The sequence below is a fragment of the Petromyzon marinus genome, chromosome 8 (assembly GCF_048934315.1).
Source record: "Petromyzon marinus isolate PM22_M1 ecotype Great Lakes invasive population chromosome 8, UKy_Petmar_22M1.pri1.0, whole genome shotgun sequence".
Classification (NCBI taxonomy): domain Eukaryota; kingdom Metazoa; phylum Chordata; class Hyperoartia; order Petromyzontiformes; family Petromyzontidae; genus Petromyzon; species Petromyzon marinus.
Genome location: NC_133674.1, coordinates 16,810,382 through 16,825,362, shown reverse-complemented (window position 1 = coordinate 16,825,362; position 14,981 = coordinate 16,810,382). Strand labels below are relative to the sequence as shown.

The following is a 14,981-nucleotide window of genomic DNA, read 5'->3' as shown; positions in this document are numbered from 1 at the left end:
CGAGCCTACCTTTACCCTACCTTTTACCTTACCACAATACAATCACTCTACCCTACCTTTTACCCTTCAGCAGGTAAGGTTAAAGGTAAAAGGTTAAAAGCAACGAGCCTACCTTTACCCTACCTTTTACCCTTACACCATACAAATTACCCGATTACAGGGTAATTACTGGGGTACTACACATGAACAAGGTTTATAACATGTAAATGCTAGGTATAGTGCTTTGTTCATATAGAATACTCTCGATTATTCCAATTTCACACGCTTTCTTTTAACTCACTCTGTTGTTGTTGTATCCTCAGATATTGTAACTAAATTTTAACCCACTTCCCAATGTGGTATCGACTGCAAACTTGGTATACTTATGTCATACTGATGACAATACTATATTCTATCATTAAAAATATGTATATTTTTAAACATGTTTTATGTTATGTTTCGGCTTGGGTCTAATTGTCCACTGTCAACTGACGTTGGCTGTAATTGGCCACAGTCCCCTTACGCTGTGACAAGCTTCGGGGCCACTTCCTGGGGTCGTGGAGTTCTGCCATTACTAGTAGGGTACATTTCATAAAAGCGTGTTTTTAAAAAAGGTTTTTTTTTCTATATATTACTTATTAAATGGAGGCCAGACTGCGCCAAGGAGCTTTTAGCGGTAAACAAGGCACCGTATTTACCGGGTAATACTTCACGCTACCTTTACCCTACCGGGTAATTCTTCCGAGCTACCTTTACCCTACTACCCATTACCTTACCCCTTGGCATGTCGGCACCTTTACCCTTTTACCCGGTAAAAAGGGTAAATCACCTTGCCGAGGCCTACGTAGTGCGTCGCGAGCTCACCGCTCCACCGCTACTCCTCCCCAGTCGCCGCCACCTCGTGGCCAGAATATTTATTGCACCACGGGCGGCCACTCGCCCCACGGCTTTTTTTTTATTTTATGCAGCAGCAGCAACGGCAGTTGCGCAACGAGGTCACCGTGTCGTGTTTTTTTCAACAGCTTTCGCCACGGCCTGTGAGGCAATTGTGGAAAAACGAGCGCTTTCCAAACATATGGCCTTACCCACAGTGCCGGATTAAGCTAGCGCGGGGCCTGTAGCATATGTTATACAGGGGCCCTAAATAAATAAAAACCACAAATATTAAAATAAATTTTTAACTTGCAAAGTTAAGTAATTGTATTTTTTTTCATTTGCTATACAGCCAGAAAATACGACAAATCGCTAACCTTAAACACCCAGTCGTTCATAAAAGTTGAAGACGGTATAGTACTATAGTAATAGAGCAAGTGCAGAATCACTGAACCGGAATTGATAGCTTGAAAGCGTTTAGCGCGAGGCCCTTAAAAGTGCGGGGCCCGTAGCATATGCAGCTACTTTTGTTACTAGGAAAAAAATGACTCTGCAATAGCAGCGTATGAATGCCCCTTTTTGTCTTTTTGTTTACCCGGTAGAGCCTCACTCAAGACTTGTCTAAAGAGCGCTTTTCAGGTGAATTCTGTCCAGCAATTTCCATGGATGGGTACTTGTTGACAAAAAAAATCTGGAATATTGATAGATCACACAGCGTTGCATAATCACAGAAATGTGTATAACGCATCCTTGCTGAGAGAGAGTTAAAAAAATAACCGCGATAGCCAGGCAATAAATTATCCTTATGGCAGTACCCCGGGGTACCAACTAATACAAAATGGCAGAGGCAATTAAATATGTTATTTCTGGGACACTTTTTCTTCCAGGGGTGTTACTTCACTCTGCAACTGGGGTACCAATCAATCTGAAATCAGTGCCACACTCCGCGATGTCGAAACGCGACGAGGACGATTATGCCGAAACCCTGAACGCTCGCAAGCACCGTAGTGGTGGTGCATCATCGTGCACAGCTCGTCGAGATGAGTCGATTGCCGCATCGCCGACCATCAACAGACTAAAAATGACTGCGTCACAGACATCACGGACATTATGGTACCCCGGGGCACCACCATGAGGTTCGTATAACGGACGATTACAGTGCGGGAGGTCCAATTTTTTTTGAATGGCAACGTACAGCAACTCATAACATCTGCACACAAGACCAGTAATTGGCAACTTGAAAATATCAGCGTCCTACACCAACGCTCGCCAGACGAGTCCCTCAAACTACCCCCACCCCGACCTCCCCGAAGGACTCGCAGGCGGATATGAAAAAAAATCGTGCTCCCCTTTGCGAGCAATAACTTGCGTATTATTAAATGCATCCGCCGAAGCTGACTGTTGGCGCCGCAGTGGCGAGATGTTTACTACCTCGCCTGGTATACAGGAGTGTGTGGGTTCGATCCCAATCCTGACGCCTGCTGCTGTATATTTGGAGTTTGCGTGTTCTCCATGTTGTTGCGTGGATTTTTCTCCGGGTTATCTGGTTTTTCACTCCACATTTAGAATCAACGTGCGTATTTGGCTGCTATAAATGTCCACGTGATAATAAGACACTTCGTTGAGCTATCATTTGTGGCCAGGTCGCTTCTGAAAAAGAGCTAAAACGCTCAGTGGGCCTTACTTGGTAAAAAAAAGTTTAGTTCATCGTCGTTTCCCCAGAGCTTCTATCTGCAATTCTCCCCTTGCGAGGCACGTGGCAACTGTCCGTGCACGGCATCGAACTCGTTTTTTATTAATGTTTTAGGCAGAGAGGGGGGGAACCAACACAATTAATTTACTTTTTGAAAACTGTAAATTAAAGAAAAAAAGCCAGCCCAGTGATCAAGTTCACATACTTTCACTGGATATATTATATACAGCCCGAGGCATGCTTCCAAATTCATTGCCTTATTATTCCTGCACTGGGCAGTATTACCAGCACTCGATATCTCACATAGGCAGCTGCTGTCGCTTGTTTAACAACTCTATGTTGCAGACGTCAGATAATCCAATTCGTCTTCTGGAGGCTGCCTCTGTGCAGGACAACATTACACATTTACCTTTGCTCACAACCAAATGTACGAGTACCTGATAAAGCAATCACTTGCGATATATGCTTAAGGTCAATCGTAAGGCAACTGCTTCTTTTGGTATTGATGAGCATAGAGGGGCCCCATGGGTACGCATATTCAGAGGCCGGAATGGCATGCTTTAAAAGAGCAGCTCATATGTACACTGTAGTAGAAGATGAAATGCACGCGACAAACCGAGCTATTTCCCGCTCAAATTCACGTCGAGGCGATGCTCATTCCCTTGTTTACAGCCCTGAGCCAGTGGTCGGAATTCCGCACGCTGCTGTGCTGATGATCCCTAATACAGGTGAAATGAGAACATGAGCTGTGGGGGGCGATAACCCCACTGGCAAAGAGATGTTTATGACCCTGGAAGTAAAAACGACTTGTTCTCGCAAGATCACTTACCGACGCAGCATTTGCAATCGGCTCTGGAATCCCGTGATCTCTTGTGGGCCCTTATTGCTTCAGCATGTGGTATCAATTTGACTTCTGTCTTCGCGGCCCGTCTCCCAAAAAAAATCCCTTATGTGCTGATGCTATAATTTCAGACGCGGAAAAGCACTTTGAGCCACACACACCGGCAAGAGGTAATGATTTCTCTTCGTGCCGATTCAACTCGTGCCCAGCGGCGGTGTGTTGCACCGTCATGGATTGGGGGGGACACAATTCGATTTAGGGATGATTTAAAAAATATATATATTTTGCGTCTCATTTGTGAAAGTTTAATTCAGATTAATTGTAACATTTGTATGTGCAGTAATTAGCAGCTATTGTAAACTATAAACTTTCGCACAAATTATTAGGTGTCTGTATCGTGAGTGAATAATCAATTTTAATCGACGTGTCTTTGCCACGACTACGTGCCAAGTCAATGAGAGATTTTTCTTTGAAGAGTCACCATCCCACGTGGGCCTTATTCCCTGAGCATGTGGTGTCGATTTGACTTCGGTCTTCGCCGCCCATCTCCAATCATCCCTTGTGGTGATGCTATCATTTCAGGCGCAGCAAAGCATATGAACAACAAACACAGACAAGAACATAATTCCTACCTCCACTGATTCGATGAGCTACCACAACTCGGGCTCATGATTCAAGGGATGATGTTTTTGCAATCACGTTTGTATTGTTCATCACTTTTGTTCTATTTTACTATTTTTTTAAACTTTAGTCAACAGTTGATTCTTTCTATGCACTCTTCTCATTAGCATCGTGAGCTTCACATTCAAATTAAATGAGGTGGCCGGGTGGCTCAGAGGTGAGAGCGCTGAGCTGGCATTGCTGAGACCCTGGGTTTGAATTCAGGCGCAGCCACCTGGGGTTTCGAAGGTAATACTCTCTCCTGCTATACAGGAGGTCGTGGGGGTTTGATGCCCACCCTGATGCCTGTATGTTTGGAGTTTGCGTGTCTCTCTCTCTCCCTCTGGTGGCGTGGATTTATTTTCCTTCAGTTCCTCCGGTTTTTCCCTCCACATTTAGAAACGTGCGCTAAGATGATTTGGCTGCTATACATTTACACGTGATAAGCCACTTCGTTGAGCTATCATTTGTGGCCAGGTCGCCTCTGAAAAAGAGCTAATAGCTTAGTGGGCTTTACCCAGTAAAATAGAAAGTTAGTTTTAGTTTAGTTACTGCACAATAAGTGACTATATAAACCATCAAATCGCATTTGGTTCTGTACTTAATTTGTATACAATTCCAGCTCTGCGAATGAAAATGATTAGTTTGGCTCATATGCCGATTGTTGTTCTCATATAACAGGGCGGGTGGGATAAAGTGCTGCCCTGACATCAGTTGATGTGATCTCGAAGATATCTCTGTGCTTCTTGCTACCGTAGGCCGTTCTACAACAAGAAGACTTGGGCTGTTCTGCGACGAATCCAAATGGATTCTTCGCCTTATAACATCATGCTGACGGCACAAATGGGACAAAATCAGGCAAAAAGTAAAAAAAAACAATAAAGGTACGATTTTAAATCTACAAAACGATGCATCGTCATGCACCTACTTGATATCCCAATAAATCCAAACCAACACGGCCTGGGCTCTCGATGGCCGCACTCGCCTCACAGCTGATGCAGAAGCGCTCCGTGGGTTCGCCGGCGGCCAGCAGCTCATGCACGGATGACAGGCCGGAGCCGGGCGGGCCACACTGCGGCCGCAGCCGGCCCGGGTCCCTCAGCAGCACAGAGCACATGGCCAGCACGAGCAGCGTTGTAATCACCACGGAGCTCACCAGCAGCGCAGGGGCCGGCCACAGAACTGGCACGGGGTCAGTCAAGGAAGTTCGCAAAACGAGACTCGTACACCGTTCCCGCCGAAACATCAAAGCCGAAACAGCGCGAGGCCCTCGAGGCACAGGTGGTTTTCCACTGGCTATTTTCCATGCCCAGCCATAATCCATGGTTTTTAAAGAAAAAAAAAACCCAGATGAATTTGGCTTGGAGGCCAGGCCGGGCCAGGAGGGTGGGGCAATCCACTCGGTCATTGGGCGCGACGTGAGTGGCGTGGCTTGGCTCCTGCAGTGGAAAAACAAACTGGCGCGTCGGCACAACCCCGGCGTGGCTAAGTTCTACTTTCTATTGGAAAACTAATTTCCTGAGAACTGCTTTTTGTGTTTCGTTTGTTGTCCTTCCCCCGCACCTCCAATTAGCATGGTTGGCTACGTACGGTGCGAAAGAAGTTCAACATACATACGGACGGGACCTAGCAAAATAGACAACATGGCGATATGATAAGAGTGCTTCAAACTGTCAGTGCCATTATCGTATTTCCTGCATTCTGAGCCAATGCAAACACTATCTATTTCATCACTGTTTGAAGTTAATTATTAAGTGACGGACACACATTGCTCTACGTAATTATACTAGAACAGTGTCAATCGCAGCCAAGGATACTGGGCAGTAGTTTGTAGTAAAAGCAGAACAAGGAGTGGACGATCCCAGCGATGAAGATTCCAAAGTAGATGGGATTCTGCCACCTGTGAATTGAGTGCACACAAGGCAGCGATTGAGCAGCAGAGCCCAGTGGACAAACATAAACACAGCAACTTGAATAACATCCACGCATAAAACACACGCAACAATGTCACCATATACATATTCACGAGGCTTGATATAATTATTCAATTAAAAGTATTTCTTAGACCAAAGATGTATGTAACTGGGGCTATCAATTATTTACGATTTCCGCAAATTCTATGCTTATAGTTACACCTCATAGTTAACATTAATGTCACAAAGATATAGCTCCGTTGCTACAGCAGCAGCGCTCCAAATTTGAAGACGTTAATGTTAAGACCAGGGAGCATTCGTTCATGGTGAGACTTCCAGGATTACTAAGATGAATGCCACTGGCTGGCAATTAAATTCAAAATGCAACACATTCATCAGCCGTTATTTGTGCCTATTTACCACTGCCAAAACAGATTTTGTTCAGCGATACCAGCTCAACATTGCCACAAATGAACCACAATACCTTATTGATCTCGCCAAGGAGCATAAACCATCACGCAAACTCCGGTCATCCTCGCAGCGGCTTTTGGCTAGCCATGGAACAAAGACAAGTAACCGCATCATGCGCATTCAGATGCGCTTCTGCAGCTGTCTGGAATGCTCTTCCTCCCAATCTTAGAAAGCCACTGGAACTATGCACTTTTCAATCCCGATTGAAAACTAATTTCTTTAGAACTGATTTTCGTGTTTAGATTATTGTCCGGCGCGAAAGATGTTCAACAAACAGCACACACATTGGCATCTTAAGCTCAGAAATGCGATGGGAGGTGAACAGCGCCCACTTGAGCGTGGGGACACTGGGTTGGCCCGCAGGCAGAACCAGAAGCAGGACACAGAACGGCACCTGCTGATGTGCCAGATGCGGTGAGTTTGGCCGAGGACGGTGCGAGTTAGCGCGATGAACAGCGCCATGATCAGGTATCCGCTGTAGGCGGGCACCAGGCTTGACAGGGCCAGCCCGGCCGCGGCCCCAACGCCCGGCAGGAACATCAGCCCGTAGTAAATCCCTGGAAATGCACGGCAAGCAGACACCAATGAGATGTGACAGTGAGGGGGGGGGACGTTTAGAAGCATTCTGTGGTTTGGATGCAATGATTCCGAACAGCTACCAGTTCCAGACGTGGTGCAACAATTTCCAGACAAAATAAAATTTACTCGATCAAACATACAAATTAGCAACAAAAAAGCCGACACAAATATAAAAAATAAAATGTTTAAATAAACAAATGAAATCAGTAACAGCAAATACATGTATTAAAAACAACGGCTTCTGAACTTGATGAGTGCTAATTACAGATTTGTGTATTTTTGTACAAGTTGCGGACATGACTGAAATGGGTGTTTTTTGGTTGGGTAGGTTTGGTGGGTGGGGAGATTAACCTGGCATCTGGCACGCAGAAGGAACTGGAGTGGTAACACAACGTGTTTGGAAGCTCATACTTTTGTAACCTGGCTTGTGACTGGTTCATTGAGCAAGAGGATTTGCAGTAATTAACTATTTGTCCCGTGCTAGCCGATTCATGCAACGTACTTCAAATTGTTACAGCCGCCAATCAAGTACGGGCAAGCGAGTGTGTAGGATGCCCGCCGTGGTGGCGATGGAGATTTGTTTATGTGCAGGAGTGAGAAGGATTGTGGCATCGCAGGATGGCGAGGAATGCCAATGGCATGGGCAGGCCTTCATCCAGCAGTGGACAGACTGTGGCTGACTATGAGGATGATGATGGCTCTCCAATTCACACATACTATCTAAACCACCCCCCACTCACTCTCACCCTTCTCATATTCACAAACATGTACATCTATAAAATACATCTCTACAAACACGGTTCAATTAATCTAACAGCTGCGGTTCGCTGTTTGCAACTGGGACGTTTGGTTGTGCAGCAGTCCGTGCTGTGTGCAATGATAGGAATTTGATAGTACCCCGTGATGAAGATGTAAAATGCCAAAGGCTGACATTTACAACAAAAAAGCCCAACGAGCGGGAATATATACAACGGGAATATTGTAACGGTGGGAATGTATGCAAGTTTGCATTCATTTGCCAGCATATGGGTTGCGTTAAGACGTGCATTGTACAAGCAAATGAAAACAAACTGAATGGGCAGTTCATTACACCACTTGCGTAAACATTCACATGTCCTCCACTTTTAAACTGTTCCGGCAGTGACTCGGTAAACAGTGTACAGTGCATTTCCTGTCTAACTACCGTCTTGGCAACGCTGCAGAAGAGTGGTCAAAGGTGATAAAGTTATCTTTCCAATAAATTAATTGTTTTAAGTTTCTCCCAAAGAGGCACGTTTATTGCTTGGCAACAGTGTGGCAGTAAAATGTAAAACGTGAGCACAATCATAATTTTTTTTACAAGTTTCAGGAATTCATATTCTTGGGTCTTTTGGTAAAATCACGTTGATAGGTTCAAAAAATAACAAATTTTTATTTTCTTTGAACTTATCTACGTGACTTTACCGAAAGTCCCAAGAATATGCATACCTGCAGTCACGAAAGCGTTAAGTCAAGATTTAAGTGCAGGTTCCGTAGCCATGAAATAGAAGAGTCAATTTGGACTCTAGTTGGATAAAAGCAGCGGTCACTACTTTTGTCAGTCGCTCGCAGCTTCGTTGATGACAGTGTGAGAGGCGCAGCGTCATCGCCAAGCCTTGCAAATATTTCAACGTCTTTGTAAATAAGTGGGGAAACGCAGGGTGGTGGTAAGGGTGCACGCCTGCAATCTAGCACAGGCAAGGGCTGGTGAATCACACAAATGATGTTAAACCCCCTTCAGGTCGGAATCAAGGTTGTACATCGCTGGCCTTGCCAGGATAATGCAAACGTGGACTCCACCTGCCATCTGTATGGGATAGAGTGTTGTTACCTCGCATGCGAGAATTTTTCCGAGTGTATTGATTTCCCACCACATGTAAACATTAATTAATTAGTGTCGAGAACACCTTAATATAAAGAGGACTGCAGAACTTGGGAGGGGGGGGGGATTTGGCCTTGGCTCACTGCCTGGCTGCCTTTATGCTCCGAGTGCATCGTACACCTCTCTGTATTCCGATGCTGGTATACATTTAGAGTCCCTTTCTGGCAGTTCATACCTGGATGAGGACCTCATCACACTGTGTGAGTCCTGGGGGTTAGCTTGACCATACCTCACGACACTAATCAGTGCAAGGTTGGTGAAAACACGGAGCACGGCTGATTGACAGCAACGCAGAAGGTACCACGGATTTGGCTACACTGCCCTCTGCTGTCCACCACGAAACCCTGCGGCCTATAACAAACCTGCAGTGCATGGTGGTCACCCACCATCTGAGCACTTGCCAGGCTGAAGCCTGACCAGATCGGGTGCATTGCAGGTGATTTGGTCACCGGCTGTGATGTTGGTACAAGCACCAGAGTTTCCAGTGCCGGCATAACGTTCAAAATTGGCAAAAAAATAAAACCGTCACTGCAGCAACCACATTCTTCACCATCTTGTAAATAATCTGCCTCCACTTTAATAGAGCAACCTTGCATAAAGGAGATTTAACACGCAATCATAAATATCGCCGTGAATAGCATGGCGTTTATGGCCTCCATACAACAGGTTGTAAAATACAGGCACAGTTCAATGGCAGGCGGAACTGCCAATTTATGCACACAAATAAAAAAAAGGTTACGGGTTTTTTTTATTTTTTGAATTATCAAGGGGAACAAGGAGATGGTGTAATGGTTTGTCCACTGGACCTTCAAATCCGGAGGTTGCCAATTACCCGCACCTCCAATTAGCACGGATGGCTACGTACGGTGCAAAAGATGTTCAACATGCGTACACATATCTCCCCTGCATGGCATTCGAATCAATGAGCACATTCCTAAAATTCCCCGCTTCTGTCTACCCATAAGTATATATGTGTTTATGCATAACTGCCGGTTGGACAAGATACTATTCATGCACCATCAGCAAGCTGTGTGTGGTGGGGTAAAGTGTGGGTATTCTCACCTCTTGCAAGACATCTGGCCAATACTGGAAGAATAGGCCAACTACCCTCCACAGTGGTTATTTAGATCTTCCTCTATAGTGGAAGCCTTCCATCACAGTGGCATGAGCAAGCAATTGCAGGACTGTAACTTCACCTTTTACCAGAAGACAGTGGATTGTATCGCCAAAAATAATCATTAATGGAGGCTGTACAAAATAAAAAAAAACATTGACTTCATTATAAGCTAGTCTAGGCTAGTCTAAACTATTTCAAGGGAACCTTGTGGATGTGCCCTTGTCTGTATTGTTAACAGTTTAGTATTACAGCGTTTACTATGATGGACTTTAATGGATTTTAAATGTACGTTTTGTGAAGTGGCATGTACAGGTTAACTGACCAAGAGGCTGAAGGGATTTTCCGTTGTACGATCTCCTCTCCAGATTTTCCAGAACCTCAGACAGGTGATTGTGCCTTAAGGGAAAAAAAACATTAGCAAGATAGAACAACCATATTAACGGACAGTGCAAAAGAGAGGAGAAATACACAGATTAGGGAATTTGTGCAGGTTAATGACATCATTAAAACCGTGAAGAAAGTCAGCTGGCTTGGGCTGGATGCGTCATTCGAGGGGCCAATGGCCGATGGTCAAGCACAAAGATGGAGCGGCAGCCATGGAACGGAACAAGTCCGAGAGGAAGTCCATAGAGAAGATGGAGCGGACAAATGAGGTCACGTGCTGCTACTCGGTAAATTATTGCATTTCAAGATCACGAGAGGGAGATACGCCGGTGACTCGGGGAGGCCTTCATCCGGCAGTGGATTGATCGTGGCTGCCGCTGATAACATAACAAAACAAATACGTATGTCATAGCAATGAGTAGTTCTTTCGCGTATGTGTACACGCAGGCATGTACACAAGAGTAAAGTGATGGCCCTTTAAACACCTTCAACAATTCCAACAAAGCGTTCCACATCGCACGGCATGGCGAGTGTGTGTGCTCAGCTGGCGAGGAGTGAGAAATAAGACGAAGCATTTCATCACTGGATTCCCCGGATTTATGATTCCCCGGCTTTATGAAAGATTCCCCGTTCGATTTTGATTAAATGTTCAGCTTCGAAAAAGGAGGTCATCGCCAGCCAAGGACAGGCTCTGATTAAAACCCAATGGGGCCCTAAACCAGAGAAATATCATGAGGCCCCCCCACCCCCACGTATGGTGTATAAGGGCCACGTGACTCTCCCTTCTAGACAAACCCTCATGGACACATAGGTTCACTCTGGCTGTTGAATACTCACGGACTTTCGTGGTCAGAGCTCACGAAAGGTCTCCCGTCTGACCGTTGGGCACAACGCCATAGAGAGCAATTTGAAGAGGTGGAAATGAAGCTTTGATATGTGCTTCTGTGCGTCTCATGTGGAGCTGGCTTATGCACCACACGGGACAACTGGTGAAATGGGTAACTACAGCCCAAGCACAAATTGTTCCTTCACACCACCTGCATCCCGGCGAAACAAGCTGGAGCATTATTCCATCCTACCCTGCGGTTATATTTGGCCATATAATGATTCGCCCCCCACATCCATTCGATGAATGGTCATGTTTCAGGGTCACGATTCGATTCAGAAATATAGATTTTTTTTGCATTATTGAGGAGCGTGCAGAATCTATAATGGCTGCAGGAGTCATGTGAACTCATCACAACATACACAAATCGAAGATAAAATCGATCACAATTTGCCACAAGCATTGCGAGCATAAAAAGTTTCATTATATATCACGAGCTGACGCATCATCGCATGCCGAGGTTATAAAGCCGCATCGATTGCCTTGCGAGCAGAATTACATGTAAGTGTTGCAGCTCCTCGCAAGCTCGACAGGGGTCAACCCGTCGCGATTCCTCAGCGTGAGCAGCCCCATGCCTCCGGCCTGCAGAAGTGGCCAGCACAGGGCGCTATGGCCCTTCAGCGTCGCCAAGTGCAGGGCCGTGTTGCCGTCGGCGTCCCTCGTCCGGCAGTCGATGCGCTACGCAGGCAGACACGCGCAAGCACGAGCGGCAGTCAAGATCAACCGTTCTCAGCGTTCTCCGTTCGTCGAGTGCTAGCATCGGCCCACGCAGCACGGATCTCCCTTGTTAAAAATAGCCCAGCAACTGGCTAGAACGGTATCATCCGTGTAACAAATTAAAATAAGCTCAAACTCAGCGGCAAGTGATATCAGAACCGGTCCTGCCCTCCCCTCGGCAACTGCCTCCGACCAATGTGGTTCAGTGCTGTCAAAAAAACCCCTCGTGACCATCACGGCGTTGCGAAGCGCCGTCATTTATTTGCTTTTCAGTGCTGGAAAATGACGATACGTTCAGCTCTTGATTATCCATGTGTGGATAATCCAGAATGTAAAAGTAACGGTGCTCATTCGTGCCTTTTTCGCACCCATCACCTCCACCTCCATGCCAACTACTGACCATAAAACCCTAATTTAATCAGTCAATACATTAATTAAACCCTCGTTTCTTTAGGAGCTAATCCTCACTCGTAGGTGGTAAGTGATAAAGCACCCCACGAACGGCAAGTAAATTGATTACTTTAAGCAATAACAAAAAACCTGGCGACACGTTATTTGTCTTCGCACCCATTATACGATAACCGATACAAATAATAACCCAAATTTACGTAAGTTTTGCATTATCCACTCCTTTTTTTGTTAATCTGGTGGGCGGTAGCACCTGATTCCCATTATCCCGGATAATCAACAGCTAACTACATTCACCAATTATGGAACCAGCGGACTCTTAATCAGCTGCACGCAATCTCCGATGTTGCGGTAGCACGAAACTAAATAATGCCTAAGCCGAGCGCTGCCGTCACGATTTCCAAGCTAACGGCGTCCGCGTTCCGTCCAGCTGTGGTCCACGAAGGCCAAAATACTTTTTGTTGCTAACAATCAGATTGCGTTCGGTCACTTGAAATATTATTTCACTGTACAATAGGCGTATTTTCCATGAAGCATGGCTTTGGCGGGTGCTTTCCATCGGAAGAATATTTGTGGCTCTATATTTACTCAAACTAGGCACAAACACAAAGCACGAGATTCAAATTTAAAGTCTTAAGTAGATGGGGAACATGGCCCTAAACTAGATCCTGGAACATGTGGAGCTGCTGACAAGAGTCGTTTGCTTGCAAGGATGATCCTGGCAGCAAATTTCCATGGCAAACTGCAACATGAAGAGCTGGTTTTCTAAACCCCTATGGGGTTATTTTCCAGAAATAAATATTGTTTTTCTTTCATTTACTCAATCAATGTGTCACCTCCAATTGTCCATCTTCTATGCTGTGCATTCTGCTTCATTCCTCTCTCGTTAATTTATTTTATGCACTTTTTTATTGTTTGGTAACAGTGAAACCTTGGATTGCGAGCATAATTCGTTCCGGAAACATGCTCGTAATCCAAAGCACTCCTATATCAAAGCGAATTTCCCCATAAGAAATAATGGTAACTCAAGATGATTCGTTCCACAATCCAAGAATACTGTATTGATATAAAAATTATTAATACAAAATAAAAAAATATATTTTTATTACTTAAATTTAATATAAAGTAATCAAATTGATTAATTACATTTAATCGTGGCTGGTGTGAGGGAGACGAGAGAGAGGAGGAGGGTTATTGTGTAGGACGACTTTCACTTGCAGTACAGTTACTAAAGAACAGTCACTACATTTGGACACAAAATAAAAAAATGTTTTACGCACACACACGTGGTCACAACACTATAGTACTGTAGTAAACAGTATACACGTGGTCACAACACTATAGTACTGTAGTAAACAGTATACACGTGGTCACAACACTATAGTACTATAGTAAACAGTATACACGTGGTCACAACACTATAGTACTGTAGTAAACAGTATACACGTGGTCACAACACTATAGTACTGTAGTAAACAGTATACACGTGGTCACAACACTATAGTACTATAGTAAACAGTATACACGTGGTCACAACACTATAGTACTATAGTAAACAGTATACGGTCGCACGGATGTTGACTATACAAGTGAGGCACGCCGACTGAGACCGAGCATGGGAGATGATTACCCACAATTCCGCAGCCAGAGAGAGAAGAACCATTGGCTCAGTTGTGATCACGTGATGCTCGGCAGACAAAGCGTTATGCTGTGCACATACTGCTCGTATTGCAAGACATCGCTCGTTTATCAAATAATTATTTATTTTAAAAATTTGCTCGTCTTGCAAAACACTCGCAGACCAAGTTACTCGCAATCCAAGGTTTCACTGTATTTGTAATCTGTTTTCTGTACCATTTATTTATTTTCATCCAGGTATCCCTTGAAATAGAAACTTGTATCCGAATTGGTTTCTCTCCTGGTTTTCAAGATAATGTATCTACAACACTGTATCCATACATAGCACACATAAAAAATATGCCCTGACACAAGTGCTGTTTGTGAGCACCTATTAAGGGTGGGGATGGTGTGGCCAGAACTGTGCCTGGCCACCTTCATCTCCTCAGTGCTGATCCATGCCACACCACACCAGATGCTCATTTAAGGGGAGACTCCAGGCTAGTTCAGATATAATTTGCTACTGATGTTAGCCATGGCTGGAACAATCAAGCTGTCGGGTTCATAGCACATCGCTCTTAACCACTAAACCTCCACTATCTCCCCCAACATCAAACAACAAACACACACACGTTTTACATGTGATACAATTTCTCCTCCCAGCATTTCAGCCAAAGAGAGTAAATCATTTGGATGGCACTGGACAAACATTTTTTGAAATGTGTATGGGGAGGCAACACCACTCCCAAACCGTAAACTCAATCTCATCACCTCCCGTGACACCGTGGTAAGGTGACCGCCACCTGTCCTGGCTTTCCTGCAAAGTCCTCTTTTTTTATTGTCCTGGGAAACACGTACATCTTCCCGAAACATCAGAAGTCTTCGGTGCTTATCAGTTGCGGAGTAATACGTCGCCCAAGACACTGCATTGACATGTAGTGCT

At 44.9% G+C, this 14,981-nt stretch overlaps 1 protein-coding gene across 1 annotated transcript in view; it reads right to left on the bottom strand.

The window, feature by feature from the left end:
* LOC116940309 (uncharacterized) overlaps positions 1-14,981 on the bottom strand; it is a 39,539-nt gene that overhangs the window by 13,174 nt on the left and 11,384 nt on the right. The window contains exons 5-9 of the mRNA XM_032949950.2: positions 11,796-11,974; positions 10,349-10,422; positions 6,825-6,987; positions 5,864-5,946; positions 5,032-5,228 (exon numbers count right to left, since the gene is read on the bottom strand). Of these exons, the coding sequence (XP_032805841.2) occupies positions 5,032-5,228; positions 5,864-5,946; positions 6,825-6,987; positions 10,349-10,422; positions 11,796-11,974 (696 nt within the window). The remainder of the gene's footprint in view (positions 1-5,031; positions 5,229-5,863; positions 5,947-6,824; positions 6,988-10,348; positions 10,423-11,795; positions 11,975-14,981) is intronic.